Source organism: Magnolia sinica, chromosome 5 (genome assembly GCF_029962835.1).
Source record: "Magnolia sinica isolate HGM2019 chromosome 5, MsV1, whole genome shotgun sequence".
NCBI classification, from domain to species: domain Eukaryota; kingdom Viridiplantae; phylum Streptophyta; class Magnoliopsida; order Magnoliales; family Magnoliaceae; genus Magnolia; species Magnolia sinica.
Genome location: NC_080577.1, coordinates 89,942,740 through 89,962,408, shown reverse-complemented (window position 1 = coordinate 89,962,408; position 19,669 = coordinate 89,942,740). Strand labels below are relative to the sequence as shown.

Sequence of the window (19,669 nt, the reverse complement as noted above, 5' to 3'; positions counted from 1 at the left end):
GATACATAACGGTGGGCCTGCCCACAGAACACAGGGACGGGCGGGGGGTAATACGCAATCTGCGTCCGTTGTACGAACGGTTCAAAGAGATCAAAGTGACATGGGCCATTGTGATTTTTTTTACCATCCAACCTATTCATTAGGTCATGTAGACATGGATGAAGTGAAAACACAAAGATCAGCTTGATCTGAAACTTCTCAAGCTCTCAAGAAGTTTTTAACGGTGGACGTTCAATCCCCACCTTATAGTCCAATTAATCATTGGACTTGCTTCTTTTATTGGATCACACCTTAAATTATCTGAAAAGGTTGATGGACGATGTGGATCAAACACATAAATCATGGTGGGGCATAAAGAAGATCTGCGGGTTAAAGGTTGATTTTGTATTGCGCAAGCAATTGAAAAGAAAAACTTTCCGTAATAACTTGAAAAGGGGTACTTTTGGAAGTAAAAAATTTTTGTTTAATGAAAAATCACGGAGCGCATTCCGCGTTCACCATTAAGCCAGACTCCTATCACTGAAAGAATTCAGTGAAAAACCACTTAGCGCTTTCCGTCTTTCGCGTTAACAACGCATTAACAAACACCACTAAACACGAAAAATTTTCTCCATTCCGCGTTAAGTGCAAAAATTCAGCGTTAACAAACACGGCCTTAGAACCCTATACTCTTATAAGACTGAACGTTGAACATGTACGTCGTCATCAAGTTGGTTTTACCGGGCTGCTTCAGAATCTTCATACAGATAAGTATTTTGTTTTTTCTGTAATTCAATTCCTTTTTGGTTTGTGAGATTGTTACAGAAAATCTCTATTTTGGTTTTGTCTGAGGTGATCTAGAAAATCTTAGAGCGAGGAGTTTTTGAATTGTGTAAGCCCATCTAAAGACACAATTGTGAAGGTTTTAGGTGAACCTTGAAAAACCTATTTTGATTAGTGAACACTAATGTCCCGAGGGAGTGGATATTAAGAGTGGAGTAGTTGTGTGGCTATTGATTAACAGTTAGTGTACACACAAGCAAACCACTATAATTCTCTGTGTTTAAGCAAACCACTATAATTCTCTGTGTTTGGTGGATGCGTGATTTATTTCTTTATCTTTTATGGTTTAAGATTGTGAGATGTATTTGTAGATGTGAATGTTGTAATCTTTATATTTTAGCATTGTGTGGTGAATATTGTAATAGATTAATTTCTATTTCTTTCATATCCTCTTGAGTTTCAGTTTTTGATACTCACCCGTGTTCTAGTAAGGTTGTCCTGCCATAAACCATTGGTTTTTAGTGTTAAGTTGTCCTTAGAACCAAGTTTGTATCAACCTCTCAATACTTGATTTTAGAGATTGTTATTTCCTTTTGTTATTTGCATTCTTTTTTGCTATCTGTTGTTTATATTCTGCTTATCAATTTTTATTTGGCATAGTCCTATTCACCCCCCCTCTAGGACATATAGTCTAGGACATATAGCTCGGCCCTTTCAAGTGGCATCAGAGCCTAATAGCTTGTTTATTTGGATTTAATTCCTGAGCTAACCGATCTGAGCTTTTAAGATGTCAAATTTTGATAGCGTTTCTGTAACTAGGCCTCCACCTTTTGATGACTCTAATTATGCTTATTGGAAATCCAGAATGAGAATATTCTTGAGGTCTTTTGATGAGAATGTGTGGCAAGCCACAGTAACTAAATGGACTCCACCTTCTGTTGAAGTTGTAGGCCTTGATGGAACTAAATCTCTAAGGGTTGCTCCCTATAGCACTTGGACCACTCTTCAGAGAACTGAGAGTAGTGCCAATGCTAGGGCTTTAAATGCAATTACTTGCGCACTACCACTAGATGAATTCAAAAGAATTATATCTTGTGATACTGCAAAACAAGCCTGGGATATCTTAGAAATGACACATGAGGTTACGACTACTATCAAGAAATCTAAACTACAGATCCTCACCACTAGGTTTGAGGAAATACGTATGGAAGAAAGTGAAACATTCATAGACTTCTATACTAAGTTGAATGACATAGTCAACTCTATGTGGGGTCTTGGAGATAGCATCTCAGAAAGCAAAGTCTGTGCAAAGATACTACGCTCACTACCTGAAAGGTTCAATTCAAAAGTCACGGCCATTCAGGAACTTCATGATACAGACCATATGCAGGTTGAAGAACTGGTTGGTTCTTTACAAACCTACGAGTTAAACTTTAAAGCTCCGAAACATAAATCTATCACCCTTAAGTCTTCTAAAAGCATGTCTCATGAAAATAACAATTTTGATTTAGAAAATTCTGAAGATGATATGGCCCTTTTAATAAAAAGTTTTACAAGATTTTCAAAAGTAAAAAGAGGGTTGATGTTCAAAAACTTACTTAAAAGAAAAGATCAAGATAAAAAAATTGAAAATCTTTAAAAGACAGCCAATGCTACAACTGCCATGAATATGGGCATCTAGCGAACAAATGTCCTAAAAAGAAAGGTATGTTGGCTACATGGGATGAATCTTCCTGCTCTGAAGCCTCTTCTGAGTCAGAAGATTTTGAAACCGAGTTGGGTAATGATGTTAAAGCCCTAATGAGTCTCGCTAAGTTCACTTTCTTAAATAATGATACAACCAGTGAAGAAAATCTGAAAAGTGATAATGAGAATGATGAAGATCTTCAGGATGCTTATGATGCCCTATACAGGGAAAGTTGTAAAATAGTTGTTAAATTAAAACTACAGAAAGATAAGTTTTTAAAATTGAAAGAGAATTTTGATAATCTGGTTTTGGAAAAATCACACCTTTCAGATTGCTTTGAAAAAACTAAGTGTGACTTGGATTTCAAAACGTCCCAAGTTGAAAACTTAAAACTTGAAAATGAAAACCTAAAACTAAAGTCTCTTCACTTTTGAGTTTGAAGGACACATGGAGGCATGCCCAAGGTGACCATAAATTAGAAAAACTCCTATTCGGATCTAGAAAATGTGGTGACCGATCTGGATTGGGCTACGATAAAAATATTCCTCCCAAATATAAGAATACTCCTCCTAAATTTGTTAAATGAGAGTCTTCTAACTCAAAAGGGAAAAGACTAAATCAAAATATTTCTAAAACGACTAAAAATTTTCAGTCCTTAAATCCTAAAAAGAACCATATCAACTATAAAAATCAGAACCGTAATCCTTTAGTTGAGAAAATTGTAGACTTGCTTAAGGAGCTCTTAAAATCTAACTCAGTGGGTAGGAAGCATGACAATTATAATCAAAAGAAGACCAACTATGCTCCTAAACCCAAAACTGTAATGAAATGGGTCCCTAAGGTTGCTTGTTTGGTTGCCCACACCGCATTCAAAGCCACGAGCCATTCAAAGTGGTACCTGGATAGTGGTTGCTCCAAACATATGACAGGTGATAAAAGTCTATTCACCAGTCTTAAAAACATGACTGATGGTTTAGTCACATTCGGTGATGGTAGCAATTGCAAAATTGTTGGTCAAGGTACGGTTCAACTCCCTAACCTTCCTTTATTTGAGAATGTTTTATATGTAGAAGGTTTAAAACATAATTTATAAAGCATTTCTCAAATTTGCGATAATAATCATGGTATAAAATTTTCAAACCAGAAGTGTGAAATCTTAAATAAGAATGGTTCTGCAATATTTATTGGTCACAGAACTTCTAAGAATTGCTATATAGTTAGTGACTTAAGCTCATCTAAGCTATCGTGTTACATGTTACATAGTCCATACCAATGAAACCGAACTATGGCATAAGCGCCTAGGATACGTACATTACCGCAACTTGTATAGATTGAGCAAAAGTGAATTGATAAGAGGTCTACCCAAAATAAAGAAAGTGGATAAGATATGTGGCGAGTGCCAAATTGGTAAACAAATCAGGAGTATTTACAAAAAGATAAACTCCAATGCCACATCTAAACCACTCGAACTTCTCCATATGGATCTCATTGGACCAACTAGAACGGAGAGTCGAGGTGGCAAGAAGTATATTCTGGTCATTGTAGATGACTTTACCAGGTATACTTGGGTAGTCTTCTTAAGAGAGAAATCTGAAACTCTCAATGAAGTAAAAAGGGTACTTAAACGTATCCAAAATGAAAAAGAGTAACAAGTCACTAAGATCCGTAATGATCATGGTTCTGAGTTTGAAAATAGCAGTTTTGAGAAATTTTGTAGTGACCAAGGAATATCACATGAATACCCTACTCCCAAAACACCACAACAAAATGGGGTTGTGGAAAGAAAAAATAGGGTGCTTCAAGAAATGGCAAATGTAATGTTAAATAGTATGAAGCTTCCTAAAAATCTCTAGATTGAAGCCGTAAATACTGCTTGTTATATAATTAACCGTGTTTATATTAGAAAATCTAATAATAAAATGGCTTATGAGATGTGGTTTGATAAGAAGCCTTCTGTCAAATACTTTCGAGTTTTCAGCAGTAAATGCTATATCTTGCGTGACCGAGAACATCTGGGTAAATTTGACACCGAAAGTGATGAAGGGATATTTTTAGGGTATGCTCTGAATGGTCGAGCATATCAGGTACTTAATCATTTCTATCATTTCTGAAAAAAAGCACACTTAATCAAATACTTAGTCGAGCACATCGGGTTTTCATTACAGACTTAGTTGAGGTGCATACAGGGAGGAGATTTTCTTCCCTCAAGTTGCAATTTAGGTTGTACGCTCAGTTACCAAATATCAGTCTTACAATTATACTGCTCTGACTATAAATATTAACCATTTGATCTAACAGACGATCAATATCAATTATACAAAAATAGGTCAAACCAACAATACAATAGATCTATTAGTTAGGGACCATTGCTCTAAAGAATCACTTCCTTTTGCCAACGTAACCATTCCATCCATGGCTTGGAAAACGGATGGCCATAGAAAATAATGCAAAAGGAAGGGGGGGGGGGCGGGGGAAAGAGGATGGATTGGATCATCCTATTTGTGCAATTTTTCCATGGTAGCCTATGAAGAGTGTCCTAAATGGATGGTTTGACAGTTTAGAGTCCTTTTGGAAAAGTCTGCCTTTCTTCATTGACAATTGCCCATTATATAGGTAGATTACAAGCTATTTAGGGAAGAAATACAAGCTGATCTTCAGCCCCTACCATATATACATCTATCTAAATATACTGTACAACTAATATATCCTAATTAAGGAAGGAATAAATCTGTATAACTGTCATATCAGTCAAAGCTGTAGATATTAGCTGTAAATCTGCTATTAGCTGTAAATCTGCTGTAGATATTAGCTGTAAATGTAAATCTGTAAATCTGCAAAGCTGTAAATCTGTAAATCTGTAAATCTGTAAATCTGTAAAGCTGTAAATCTGCTGTGTAGATTGATATTTCCTTTGACATCCCCCCTCAAATTGATGCTGGTAAATCGACAAGCATCAATTTGCTAACGAGAAAATGATGGCGCTGACGTGGCATGGATTTTGTGAAGATATCGGCGATCTGCAAAGTTGTGGAGATATGTGGAAGAGTGATGACTTGATGATCATAGGCTTCCCTGATTGAGTGACAGTCAACCTCGATGTGCTTGGTGCGTTCGTGATAGACTGGGTTTGCGGCAATTTGGATGGCACTAGTGTTGTCAGCATGGAGTGGAGTAGGATGTACGAGAATGAAACTGAGCTCTGTGAGGAGACCACGCAGCCAAATGATCTCGGAGCATGCTGCAGACATGGCTCGGTACTCGGCCTCAGTAGATGATTTGGAGACGTGGTCCTGCTTCTTGCATTTCCAAGAGATAAGGGCATCACCAAGAAACATACACCAGCCGGTAGTAGATTTCCTGGTGTCTGGGCAGCCAGCCCAGTTAGCGTCACTATAGGCTTGTAGCTGAAGTGAAGAACCGGAAGGGAAGAATAAGCCACGAGTAGGTGTCCCAAGAATGTAGCGAATTATGCGGCGGACTGCAGATAGATGGAGATGCCTCGGTGCTTGCATGAATTTGCTAACGGTATGAACAGCATAAGAGATGTCTGGTCGGGTAATGGTTAGATAGATAAGACTACCAACCAACTTCCGATAGGTAGTAGGATCCTCAAGAAGCTCCCCTTCGTCACGTCGATATTTCACATTAAGTTCCATGGGGGTGTCAACCGAAGTAGCGTTGGTGAGACCGGCTAGCTAAACCAGATCTTGACTATACTTGTGCTGATGCAAGAGGAGACCGTGCGGCTGATGATGCACCTCTAAACCCAAGAAATAGGTGAGCTGGCCAAGATCTTTCATGTGAAATGTAGAATTCAACAAAGTCTGAACCGCAGAGATTGCCTCCAAGTCAGAGCCAGTGATGACGATATCGTCCACATAAACAAGGAGGACGACGATACCTGTGGATGTCCTTTGTAGAAAAAGAGAGGAGTCATACTGACTTTGAGTGAAAGAAAAACTAAGCAAAGTGGATCGAAACTTCTCAAACCATACTCTTGGTGCCTGCTTCAAACCATACAAAGAACGTTTCAGTTTGCAAACATCAGTAGGTGAGGAAGTGGGCATACCAGAGGGAAGTTTCAAGTAAACGTCTTCCTGGAGATCACCATGGAGAAATGCGTTCTTAACATCCATTTGATGTAAGGGCCAGGATTGGGATGCAGCAAGAGCGAGTATAGTTCGGACAGTGGTCATTTTGGCGACCGGTGCAAAGGTCTCATCATAGTCAAGACCATATTCTTGTTTGTTGCCAAGTGCCACTAACCGAGCTTTGTAACGATCTATGGACCCATCGGAATTAAGCTTGATAGAAAACACGAACTTACTGCCAAGGGGTTTCACGGAGGAGGGACATGGAACAACATCCCATGTTTGGTTTTCTTCAAGTGCGAGAAGTTCGGTTTCAATTGCTTTTCGCCAACACTCATGCTTCATTGCCTGTTTATAAGATGAAGGAAGAGAAATAGACGACAAAGTGGCTGTGAAGGATGAAGGAGAAGAGAAACCAAACCTATCTGGGGGTCTACGAACCCGAGTACTGAGTCGGAGAGAGGGAGGTGCAGGTGCTGAAATAAGCAGCAATCGGGGAAGAAGCTTGAGGGGGCTCAGGAGGTGCTGAAGGTTGGTGGGAAGTGGCGGTGGAGCGTCGTCGATACACTAGGAGAGGTTTAGAAGGGACTGGATCTGCAAGAGAGTTAGGAAACATAGGCAAAACAGAAAATGAAGGAGAAACATGATCTGATGGGTAGAAAAGAAATATTGATTTTCGAAAAAAATCACATTTCTAGAAACTCGAATGCGACACAGATTTGGATCATAGCAAAGAAAACCTTTCTGTTGTACTGAATATCCTAGAAAAGCACATTTAATTGACTGAGCCGTAAGTTTTGTGCGTTCATGTGCAGGAAGATGAACATAACAGACACAACCAAAGGTACGAAGGTTAGAATAAGTTGGAGGATGACCAAATAACCTGGTGAAAGGTGAGTCATGGTTCAATGTGGGAGAAGGCAATCTGTTAATGAGATGGACAGCAGTGGAAAGAGCTTCACACCAAAATCGAGAGGGCGTGGAAGATTCTAACAGAAGAGTGCGAACCACATCAAGAAGGTGACGGTTCTTCCTTTCAGCCACTCCATTTTGTTGAGGTGTCGAAGGGCAAGACCGTTGAGAGATGATGCCATGATTCTGTAGGAAGTCCTGAAACAAATGAGACATATACTCACCCCCATTGTCAGAACGAAGGATTTTGACATGGGCCGAAAATTGTGTCTGAATATATGCATGAAAAATCTTAAAAATAGAAAATACTTCGTCTTTGGAATGAAGGAAATAAATCCATGTGAAACGACTATAGTCGTCAATAAAAGTGACAAAGTATTTGTAATTAGCATGTGAAGTGACTGGTGCCATACCCCACACATCACTATGTATCAGATCGAAAGGTTTGACAACATGCGGTGTGTGAAAAGGAAAGGGTAGAGTTTTACTTTTGCCAAGTCTGCAAGAATTGCAATCAAACTGAACAACACTAAGAGATGGTGTTTCATTATTCCCAAGAAAACCAGATTTCAATAAAGCATGAAGTACATTAGAGTTTGGATGTCCGAGACGTTTATGCCACGCTCGGTAATCAACATGAGCAGAATTACAAGCGACAAAAGGCAAAGAAAAAGAAGACAAAGGAAATTGAAGAGGAAAAAGACGTCCCACTTTAGGCCCCCTTGCGATCATCCGCCCTGACTGTTGATCCTGCACAACACAACCAGATTTAGAAAACTCTACTTTACAATCATTATCAACTAACTGACCGACAGACACAAGATTGGTGGTAAGACCGGGAGATACGAAGACATCAGTGAGAGAGGAGGAAATATCACCAGTGGCCGTGATAGGTAAATGATTGCCATCAGCAGTATGAATTTTGAGATTTCCAAAATATTTGTTTACATTGGTAAGAGAAGCAGCATTGTTTGTCATATGATGGGAAGCCCCGGAATCAAAGTACCAAGGAGATGATGTAGTGAAGGGTTTACCTGAGAGTCCTAAAGCTGAAAATGCAGAAATGATCATTTGTTGAATCATGTCAGGGGTCACGGGTTGGACTGAAATGGGAGCAGGAGCAGGAGCACTTTGTGTTGTATTCACCAAACTACCCGCACTAGAAGAGCCAACTGAGACAGTATATGTTGTCTCCGATTTCTTGGGGGGTCGAGTTGGGCATTCCTTGATGATATGGCCATCCTTTTTGCAATAGTTGCAGAATTTTCGGGGACAGTTTGCAGCATAATGACCAAATCCCTTGCAACAGAAGCACTGAACAATGCTCATATCCCTGCTTCGTGGCCTGCCTTGTGCTGCATAGGCTACAGGAACAAATGTAGATCGTCGTTGTTCCATGGTGGTTTGAGTGAGAAGGCGCTGTTCCTCGCGAAGAAGATCATTTAGGCATGTATCCAAGGAGGGGACAGATTCTCGGTTCATAAGATTGGATCTGGTGCCTTCAAATTCAGACCTTAGTTTCATTAGAAATTGATCCCTCTGAGTAGTTTCATGGACAGATTGAACAGAACTAAGACCTTCGGATGGTAAGTCAGCATAAACTATATCAGTGTATTCAGCCCAAAGATTAGTGAATCTAGAGTAAAAATCAGAGATAGAAAGACTATCCTGTTGTAGAGTGGCCAATTCATGTTCAAGCTGGAAACGACGAGCAGTGTTTTGTTGATTGTAGACCTTCTTCAGGTATGTCCACATCTGAGCTGCAGTCTGAGAAGATCGAAGGTTCAAGATGATGTTGGGTTCAACGGATCCCAAAATCCATGCCATAACTTGTGCATCCTTGACTTCCCACTTGGCGTGTCGGTCTTTGTCTTTGTCTTTGTCAGGAGCTAGGTTACTGCCATCAACATGTCCCCACAGCTCCTTACCTTTGACGAAAATCCTGAAATGAAACGCCCAAGCAGAGTAGTTTTTGCCATTGAAACGAATCAAAGAAACATCAGACTTATCGGAAGACATGAGGTCAACAGAACTAGAACAAGAATAACCGAGACTAAGAAACTTGAGAGCACGAGACAAATGGAAATTTAGAGCTATAGCTCTGATACCATGACAGTTTAGAGTCCTTTTGGAAAAGTCTGCCTTTCTTCATTGACAATTGCCCATTATATAGGTAGATTACAAGCTATTTAGGGAAGAAATACAAGCTGATCTTCAGCCCCTACCATATATACATCTATCTAAATATACTGTACAGCTAATATATCCTAATTAAGGAAGGAATAAATCTGTATAACTGTCATATCAGTCAAAGCTGTAGATATTAGCTGTAAATCTGCTATTAGCTGTAAATCTGCTGTAGATATTAGCTGTAAATCTGCTGTAAATCTGTAAATCTGTAAATCTGTAAAGCTGTAAATCTGCTGTGTAGATTGATATTTCCTTTGACATGGTTCAGATTGGTAGATTGGACTATGCAAGTGAACAGATACAACTTACACTTTAAAATAGAAAATCAGATGTTACATGTTCGGTGCCACGATCCTGACCATTGGAGCCTACATGCTGAGCAATCCATCATGAGAACCGTCCATTTACCAGACTCCATGCTGTAAGAGCAACCATAATAAAATTACACCGAACGGATGAATCCAAATATCACTCTGTAAAATAGAATTTTGAATGGCTTTTTTTTTAAAAAAATTTAATTAATTTTTTTTTTTTAGTTTTTTTGGGTTAGCTTGTTAGTATACACCCATGTCAGTACACACACTCCACTGTTAGCCACACCCACTAGGGATCGATACCAAGACCTCAAGTGTTGAAACGAGGTATCTCCACTCAGTCTACCCATGTCAGTAACACACACTCCACCAGTTGAGAATTTTGAATGGCTTGCATCAATCATAAAAATCAGAGGTTAGGATGGTCAATGAAGCTTGATATTATGAGAAGATAAGTTACTTATGCTAGTAATAAGACTGTGTCGGTCAGATCACCGGACCATCTCAGCATGTGAGCCCTTCTGGCAACACTAGTTGGGATAATCATCCTAAGCCACCACAGTCACAGTGGCGATGAGAGTTGCCTCAAACCCGAAGGCATTGGTGGGCATTTTTGTCATTTCTGAAAAAAAGCACACTTAATCAAACAAAATTTAGAGAAAACTAATGGAAGGTACCGCAATGATAATTAACTTGATTAATAAAATAGCTTAATTAAAAATTAATTTACATAGGTACAAGGATGTAAAAAACATATTAATGAGGTAGTATTATGTAAAATCCCTTTTTTAAACATCTACTTATCAGCCACTAATCAAAGGTTGGGACCATCAACTGGGACATGGTTCCATTCATGCAGAGGCCCATCCGATCAGATCAGATGTCTGAATAACGGAATCATCAGCCTCACTTGCACACAGGACCTGAGGAGAAGATACCTTATCCTTACTTCTTCACATGGCTCTATCATTTTTCTCCTTCTACTCTTTTTGCAAGACAATCATTTAATATCATCACCATCATTATCTTGGTCTTTCTCCCAGCAATTTGGGTTGGATTGTACATCAGTTACATACCTGAATATCAATTGCAGATTATAAAAATTAAAAATTAAAAAAAATTAAAAAAAATTAAAAAAAAAAAAAAAAACACACACACACACACACAAAAATCATTTGAATGCTTGAAACTGAGTGGAAAAAATTTCTATCAGGGCAGATCTAAATGCACAATCTTTGCATTCCATCATCTCTGTAAAAAGGGTAGCTAAAGACCATCTACCAGATTCGATCCATCCAACAGAAAAAAGCAAATTCGTCTATTGAAACATATTCTGCATCTGAAGACATTCAAAACATCATGGCAGAATCCTCATGAGTTGCAGTCATCTAGAATAGCTTGGGCAATCGTAAGTATCAGTATTACCTTCAAGGCAATGTGGGGAGCAGGCAGTTCATAGAATAATGGTCTAGTGTCATCAGTATCAAGACTAATTAAGTCTAGACCTTAGCAAAACAGCATACAGCCAAAAGAGAGAGAGAGAGAGAGAGAGAGAGAGAGAGAGAGAGAGAGAGAGAAGAAGAAGAAGAAGAAGAAGAAGAAGAAGAAGAAGAAGAGAGAAAAAAAAAAAAAAAGAAAGAAAGAAAGAAAGAGAAGAAAAAGGAAAATGTTGGTGTTTAATTCGATCAAGAATGGTATGGAAAATGTTAGTTTTAACTCAATCAAGAAAAGAAAAAGGTATGGAAAAATGTTACTGTTTAATTCAGTCTTGATCATTAAAAACATGCAAAACAGAAACGTCTGAAACTCGGAGAATGAGAAGTCTGGTTTAATATTGTTTGGACTAAAAAATGGAATGAAGAAAAATGTGCATATTTGTGTCTATATATTAAATATAAATAAGGTTAAAATAGAAAACGTTAATTAAAATAATTAGAACTGCTATATGCATGAATAATAATGTATATAGATAGTTGAAAGGTGTTCTTTGTCCACATATTAAATATAAATAAGGTTAAAATAGAAATCGTTAATTAAAATAATTAGAACTGCTATAGGCATGAAGAATGTTGTACATAGATAGTTGAATCGTGTTCTTTGCCTCTCTCAAATCCTTCCTTTCAAGTAATCCTCACATAAATCAGTCCGTCTCTATTAATAATTTTCACCTTCAGAGACAGACAGACAGACAGACAGAGAGAGAGAGAGAGAGAGAGACGCTTATTTTCCAAAGTACACGGAGTTCTGAACATTTAATCAATTACACAAGTGTTTTTTATCCTCTCACAAATCTAAGTTTTCATATATGCTCCAGATCTAACCAAACCTTCCAACCTGCTATTTGATGCTGACCTAACTTCTCATCACAAACCAGCTATAAATTATCTTAGACCACTTTTAAGAAATCCACCCATCCCAGGCAAATACACTGCGCCTTGAAATCCACTTAAGTCTCTAGAATAGCCTCCTACTAGAATGTACCCCTTTGATAGAATGACATTAATGAACGATGTGCTTTGTTTTGTTAGAATGATGGACCCCTTTGACAGAATAGAAGATCAAGACAAGAACAATATAGTCTAAAAGAGCAGAAATTACTAAAAAGACCATTCATCAATGATTTTTCTTTTTGAAAAGCAACTAAGATTTTATTAAGAGTGAAAAGGATAAATGATGAGTGATCATCGCTCCCGTTACAAAGACAACCTCCTCCCATAGAATTCTTAGATCAGCGCTCGACTAGCAAAAGCTTTTGATACCCCAGCCTGGTTGAACACTCCCTCTGGCCTTTTGAAAGCTTCCAGTAGATGCGTCCGTTCTGTTGCAAAATGTCCATTTGTTGCATTCCTACCAAATCGACCACACAGCCCAGCAAGCAATGTGAGACATTGCAGGACTTCTCTTACCCATTTGATCTTGGCATCACCTAGGCCATAGATAAGAGTTCAAGGAACCTTTGCCCACAAAGAAGGTGGATAAAGAAACGCTCCCTGATTTCCTCATTGCAAAGACAGAATACACAAAGTTTGTGATGATCGTCTTCCTACTGCTCAAATGGTTGATGATGACAACTTTATCTTTCCTAACAAGCTAAGCTATGATCCAGTGAAGGGTTTGTGATGATCGTCTTCCTACTGCTCAAATGGTTGATGATGACAACTTTATCTTTCCTAACAAGCTAAGCTATGATCCAGTGAAGGCCTTGCAGTTCCAAATCTAAGCATTCAGGGCCCACTCCTCCATTCTCATGCCCACCAAGATCATGATGGATATCTCTCAGGGTTCCATTTCCACACATCCACCTCCTCAAGCAGCGGTGCCCACTCCTCTATTCTCACACCCATTGAGATCAGATGATAGAACGACTTCACTGAAAGGTCCCCGCTATCTCGGGGTTCCATTTCCGAGCATCCCTCCCCTCAAGCAGTGGGTTCCACCTGCTCAATGAATTCATAAAGCCAACAAAATCCCCAACCTTGGTATCATTGTGATTCCTCCAAAATACTGAAGACCAGACCAGCAGATAATTGATTATGTTGTATCACTGTGACACCATAAACTCTTTTATCAGCATGACTAGGTATTGCCAGGGCAAAAGTCTCTATTAATGTGTATATGTGTAAGACATTTTATCCTGTGGTATTTTCAATTAATGGAAAGAAAAATCCTCTCACAAGATGACGAGATGATGCACAAACATGTACAAAATTATTATTTTAAAAAAAAAAAGAAAAAAGGAAGCATGGGCAACTATAACCATGTAACATTCAAGTAGATGCTGAAAAAGTTGAGATCTCTAACAATAGAACTTGATTAAAAATAAATACCTTTCTCAGCCTTCTTGGCTAAATCAAGCGTAGTACCTGTTCCTATCAGTCTAATATCTAATACGTGGCCCGTCAGGTCACATGATGTTAAAGAGAGAGAGAGAGAGAGAGAGAGAGAGAGAGAGAGAGAGAGAAGAGAGAAGAGAGAGAGAGAGAGAGAGAGAGAGAGAGAGAGAGAGAGAGAGAGAGAGAGAGAGAGAGAGAGAGAAGAAGAAGCATGGGCAACTATAACCATGTAACATTCAAGTAGATGCTGAAAAAGTTGAGATCTCTAACAATAGAACTTGATTTTTTATTTTTATTTTTTTTAAAATACCTTTCTCAGCCTTCTTGGCTAAATCAAGCACAGTACCTGTTCCTATCAGTCTAATATCTGATACGTGGTCCATCAGGTCACATGATATTAAATTAATTAATTTTTTATTTTTTTTATTTTTTGTTGGGGAGGGCCCACAACAGCAACCTGCTGCTGGGGACGTCAAGCGTTGCCCATGCACTGCAGTACTGCACAAGCATGGCACATCCCTTCAAAGAAAACCTAATAAACCATCTCTTTATGGCACACTGCACAAATGCAAGCATATGACACAATGTCTCGAAGGGACAGGGCAATCATCTGGCGAGCTCACCATGAACCTGCCCTCACCCAAAGTTCTGGCACATATTTCTCATCATGCGGGCTCTGCGTGTTCGAAAAATATTGATGGCTAAATATAAAGTATAAATTGACCCATGGTCCACTCAAAATACTCATCTGGCCCACCTGATGAGCAGAGTGGACCCTTTTTTAAGCCAAAGGCATTTTGAACTGTGCCTGCTTGATGGACAGAGATATCACACAAATGTCGTGCTTGCACTTGTGCAGCAAACACCATTCTCATTCCTATTTGCATTAATATCTTTGGCAGTTCTCCTTTCCATTTATGTGGAAGGGATGCAAATTTAAGTTCCATTTCTATGTTGGTCTCCACAGTATGTGATGAGAGGCAATCTTCCATTTAGCACTATAGTCATAAGTCCACTCCAGCCAGTGACCAGACTATTTAATATGAGCAGACTGCATGGTTTTACTGATGTAGGGGACTCTTTTCAAGTCTGTGCAATTACAGATTTCCATTTAAAAGATATGGATGAGTGTCCATGCAACAAAGCAGGTAGGGAGTCGGGAGCATTTCTATGTGCTAAATAACTCCGACCAATCATGGCAATGGACAGGAAAGCTCACCCAACCTACCATGCCTGACCCGAATTTCAACAGGCTTGGGACAGCAATTCGTGTTCGTCGGTCAGGCTTGGGCGTGGTTATGAAGGTCCAAAAGATAATAAGGATGGACTTGGGCCCAGATACTAGGCCCATCCCCGTATAAAGTTAGAATTTAAATTTTAAGAAAAGCCAAAAGCACCCACAGTCCCTTGCTAGAACACTTATAGATCGAGGTTTACTTGGCAAGTTGTCTCCCATCATACATTCGTTTGGAAGAAAGTAGAAGAAGATCCGTGCCTCCCTCAGGCCAGACTTGGGCATATTCCCAAGCCCAACCCAGACATGGCCCGCTGCAACCCATAATTCTAACCATCTTTATGAATCTAGTATGTGCCTCTTTCAACTGTCTAGTTACACAGTGAATTCCAAGATACTCAGATAACTCATTTTGTTCCACAGAATCTTGCTCCAGTTACAGGGAAAATGCTACCTCTAGAAAAAGCAATAGCATGCCTGATGCTTTAGAAGATAACTCGCAATGAAATGAACTCAGCTTCTCACTGTGAACTTATATTTGTGACATGCAAAAATAAAATAAAATAAATAAATAATAATAAAATAATAATAATAATCTGCATTGTGATATTGGGAAGGGCACCTTGAAAGAGATGTATCCCATGCCAAGAACATACCTAGACCATCCATTTCACCCTGCATTCAAAATAGCTATCAAACACATAAGTTCACGAACATTTAATGCAAAGGCTAAGGCGCCAATGTTGTGCCCATGTACAACACCAAAAGCTTTTAAGTGCAAAAAACCATAAACCCATGAAATACATGTGTAGTCGTGATGCAGTCCCTGAACACCATAAGAGTTCGAAAGAGAATGTACCCATCAAAGTGAATTTCATAGCAATCATGGTGCTTATGCAAGAGGTGAGAATTAGTGTCCACGCACAAACCATCCTTCCAAATTCATATTGCTATATTGGAGCCATGAAATTCTCTCAGCAACTCAACCTGCACCAACTCCGCAGCGTCCCTCACCTTCCTCCGATCCCAAAATCCACGCACAATAGTACTCCATGTGACCTCATCAGGAACACATTCCTCAATTACCATCTCGTTGACAATACGTGCCGCTTTATGCACATCTCCTTTCTTACAGAAACAAGCAACAAGAGAATTGAATGTTTCTTGATCGGTAGAAATGCCACGACTACGCATGCTCAAATATATTTGAAAAGCTCGGTCCGGAAAATTCTCTCTGCAAATCCCCCGAACCACCTGATTATGCATCTTAACATGAACGCTCCGGGTGACACGATTCGGAGATATTCCACTAAGTGTCATCTCATCAAGGAAGTTTGCAGCTTCCATGAATTTACGAGAATCACACAGCCCATTTATCAGCTTACCATACAGCCCTGCATCCGGCTTGCATCCCTGAATCTTCATCCTATCCAGAACTTCCAATGCCACACTAAGCTTTCCTTCTTTGCAAAGCCCATTCACTAATGTACTGTAAGTAATCATGTTTGGCAAATGACGCTTACTGACCATTTCCTCAAGCAGCTCCATGGCCCGTGAAGATTGGCCACCTTTGCAGAGACCATCCATTAAAGAACTATAAGTGATCACATTGGGCTGAATGCCATTGCTCTGCATCTCCATGAGCAGATCCATGGCTTCATCCAAATTGTCAGATTGGCACAGACCATGTATCAATGTACTGTAAGTAACAACGGTCGGTGTACAACCTTTCGCAACCATCTCTTTGAACAGCTCTTTCGCTTTGCTAATCTTCCCCAATTTACACAATCCGTTTATCAAAGTACCATAAGTATAAGAATCGGGAATGCACCCAATATCAGGCATCTGTCGGAAGACCCTAAAGGCAACATCCAAGGTTTCACTGCTCTTGCAAAAAGCCTTGATTAAAACATTGAGTGAAGCGACACAGGGAGGAATACCCATTTCTTTCATGTAATTATGAAATCTGTGGGCCAAAATCAACTGGTTTTCACTAACCAGGACGGCAAAGACAGTGACATATGATTTTTCGGTGGGCTCACATTCGAATTCCTTCATCTTGTGGAAAATCCTGAGGGCATCCAGAGGCTTGTGGGCCCGACCATAGGCTCTGCAGATAGAGAGGAAGATGTCCTCTGAGAAGCTACACTTCTCCTCCTTCATCCGATTCAGGAGCTGCTCGACTGACCTGAACTGGTTCGCAGCAGCTAATCTGGAAATGATGAGGCCAAAGGTGCGATAGTCATGCCTGAAGCCATTGCCATACTCCGCCGTCGCGGAATCGAATATGAGGACCGCCTTCCGGATGTCCCGTTCCGCACGTATCAGCTGCTCAACTTGGGATGGCGTGATGTTCTTTAACCATTTGATCGGTGTCCTGCTGCCCATCGTGGCAGCAACACCACACTTCTAGAAACAACACCCTATTTTGGGCTAAGGGAGGTTGGCATCAAGTGGCAATTTACAAAACAGGTTTCGTATGAAATCGCAAGAAAGGAAGGGGATTCATGAGGATATAGCATTTGTTTGAAATACAAATTAGACAGCAGAAAGCTATGGAACTTGCTAAAGTGAATTCACACCAGAAGCAGCTGCTGGGAAGTGGTGAATTCCTTCTTCGGAGTAGGAATTCAAGAAGTTTCTATTGCTGATAGCTCACTGTGCAAAACTGCAAAGAGGTTTTGTAAAACGCTCGCGCGCCCCCAGAGTATCTACAGAGGATTTGGGTTTGTACTAGTGATTCAAACCGTTAATGGTAGGTTTTCGATCTTTCAGAACCCAAATCAGAAATAGACAATATCCACAAAATCCCGTTATTTCATTCATTCTGATGTTAGGTTTTCGTTTTCGTTCTCATGAAAGGTTATCAAATGAGAGAGAGAGAGAGAGAGACCGAACGGCGGATGCGAGCGTCAGGTCAGCTGCAATCGTCGCTGGGGTTGAGGAAGGAGTTGAGGAAGGGGGATTAGACGACGGAGATGGTAAAAGCGGGAAGTGCCTTCTCTCCACGGCAGGACGCAGATTGGGCACTACCCTAGCTAGGAACGGAAGCGAATTGCGTAGCGAGTAACTCCGTACAATTAGCGTACTGAGTAAACTTTGTGAGGTTTATCATGATTTATGTATTTTATCCACTCGGTCCATCCATTTTATGGGATAATTTTAGAATTCTAGATAAAAAATGAAGTATATCCAACGCTCAAATGGGCCACACCACAGGAAACAATGTGAATTGAAGATCTATCGTTGAAAAATTCTTGGGGGCCATGGAAGTTTTGGATCAAGCTTATTTTTACGTTTTCCCTTCATCCATGTCTGTAAGATTGTTTGAAAGTTTGGATGACAAATAAACATCACCGTGGGGCCTAACAAGATTTCAATGGCGGAAATCATTATTCCCACTGTTTCCTGTAGTATGATATGTTTGACCTTTGGATATTCTTCAATTTTGGGCTCAACGCCGTAAATTATATGTAAAAATGGATGGACGGCATGGATAGACTGCATACATTCACAGTGGGGCCAACTGAGTTTACTCATTATGATAAGAGCATACTGAGTTACTCAGTACGCAATTCGATTTCACTAGGAACGGACGGGGGAAATCGGATTGCGTACTGAGTTACTCATTACGCTCCTATCACACTGAGTAAACTCAGTTGGGACCACCTTGAATGTATTTGGTCTATCCACGCCGTCCATCTGTTTTTCCATCTAATTTAAAGGGTTGAGCCCAAAATTGAAGCACATAAAAAGATAAAGTAGATCATACCACTGGAAACAGTGGGGATAATGATTTCCACCGTTGAAACCTTTCCAGGCCCCACAGTGATGTTTATTTGTCATCCAACCTGTTCATAAGATCATACGGACATGGATGAAGGCAAAACATTAATATAAGCTTGATCCAAAACTTCCGTGGCCCCGAGAAATTTTCAACGATAGACGTTCAATTCAACTCTTTCTAGTGGTGTGGTCCATTTGAACATTGGACATGCCTCGTTTTTGTCTCAATCCATAAAATAATCTGGTAAAATGGATGGAAGGAGAGGTAAAATACATAAATCATGGTGGACCCCACAGAGTTTACTCAGTACGCTAAGCCTAGTAAGTTACTAGGCAATCCGCTTCAGGATGAGGGCTGTGACGGACCACTATCCACTTAGATGTATGGGTTTTATCCACACCGTCCACCCATTTTTTTCATATCATTTTAGCGCACAGGCCCTAAAATTAGGCAAATCCAAGGTTCAAGTGGACCACACCACAGTAAGCAGCGGTGATAATGACACCCAACCCCAATGAAAGGAAAACACAAATATTAGCTTGATACAAGACTTTTGTGGCCCCAAAAAATGTTCAACGGTATGTATTTAATCTCTACTATGTGATCCACTTGAGCCTTGTAACTGCATTTTGGGCTTGAGCCCTAAATTGACATGTAAAATGGATGGACTCGTAGGTACAACTCATGCATCACAGTGGCCTCTCAGAGACCCTGTCCGACCTGTCCCTGTCCAGGACTGGACAGGTGCTCTGATGGACCCTCATGTATGGGTTTTCCATCCATTTTTCCATGTCGTGGTGCAAGACCGAAAATGAGGGCAGTTCTAAGGTTCGGGTGGACTACACTGTTGATGACTAAA

General features: G+C 39.9%; 1 protein-coding gene and 2 pseudogenes across 4 annotated transcripts; 2 read left to right on the top strand and 1 right to left on the bottom strand.

Annotated features, from left to right (window-relative positions):
- Nucleotides 1–10,630: 10,630 nt before the first annotated feature.
- LOC131246277 (pentatricopeptide repeat-containing protein At5g46100) lies at nt 10,631–18,070 on the bottom strand. 4 transcript variants are annotated; one of them, XM_058246224.1, is made up of 3 exons: nt 15,883–18,070; nt 15,646–15,698; nt 10,631–11,032 (listed from the first exon to the last, which is right to left on the bottom strand). In XM_058246224.1, exon 1 carries the CDS (start codon nt 17,409–17,411, stop codon nt 15,966–15,968), a length of 1,446 nt encoding a protein of 481 aa, XP_058102207.1. In that variant the 5' UTR covers nt 17,412–18,070; the 3' UTR covers nt 10,631–11,032; nt 15,646–15,698; nt 15,883–15,965. The 4 variants fall into 4 exon arrangements, with proteins under 4 accessions (XP_058102207.1, XP_058102208.1, XP_058102210.1 ...); XM_058246225.1 differs by having other exon boundaries at nt 15,680–15,698; XM_058246226.1 differs by lacking the exon at nt 10,631–11,032 and adding an exon at nt 13,071–13,500.
- LOC131247511 (U2 spliceosomal RNA) lies at nt 13,780–13,887 on the top strand (annotated as a pseudogene).
- LOC131247453 (U2 spliceosomal RNA) lies at nt 14,096–14,311 on the top strand (annotated as a pseudogene).
- Nucleotides 18,071–19,669: the final 1,599 nt, after the last annotated feature.

Coding starts and splice junctions, on each gene's coding strand:
- LOC131246277 (XM_058246224.1), bottom strand. CDS start 17,411: ATGGGCAGCAGGACACCGATCAAATGGTTAAAGAACATCACGCCATCC.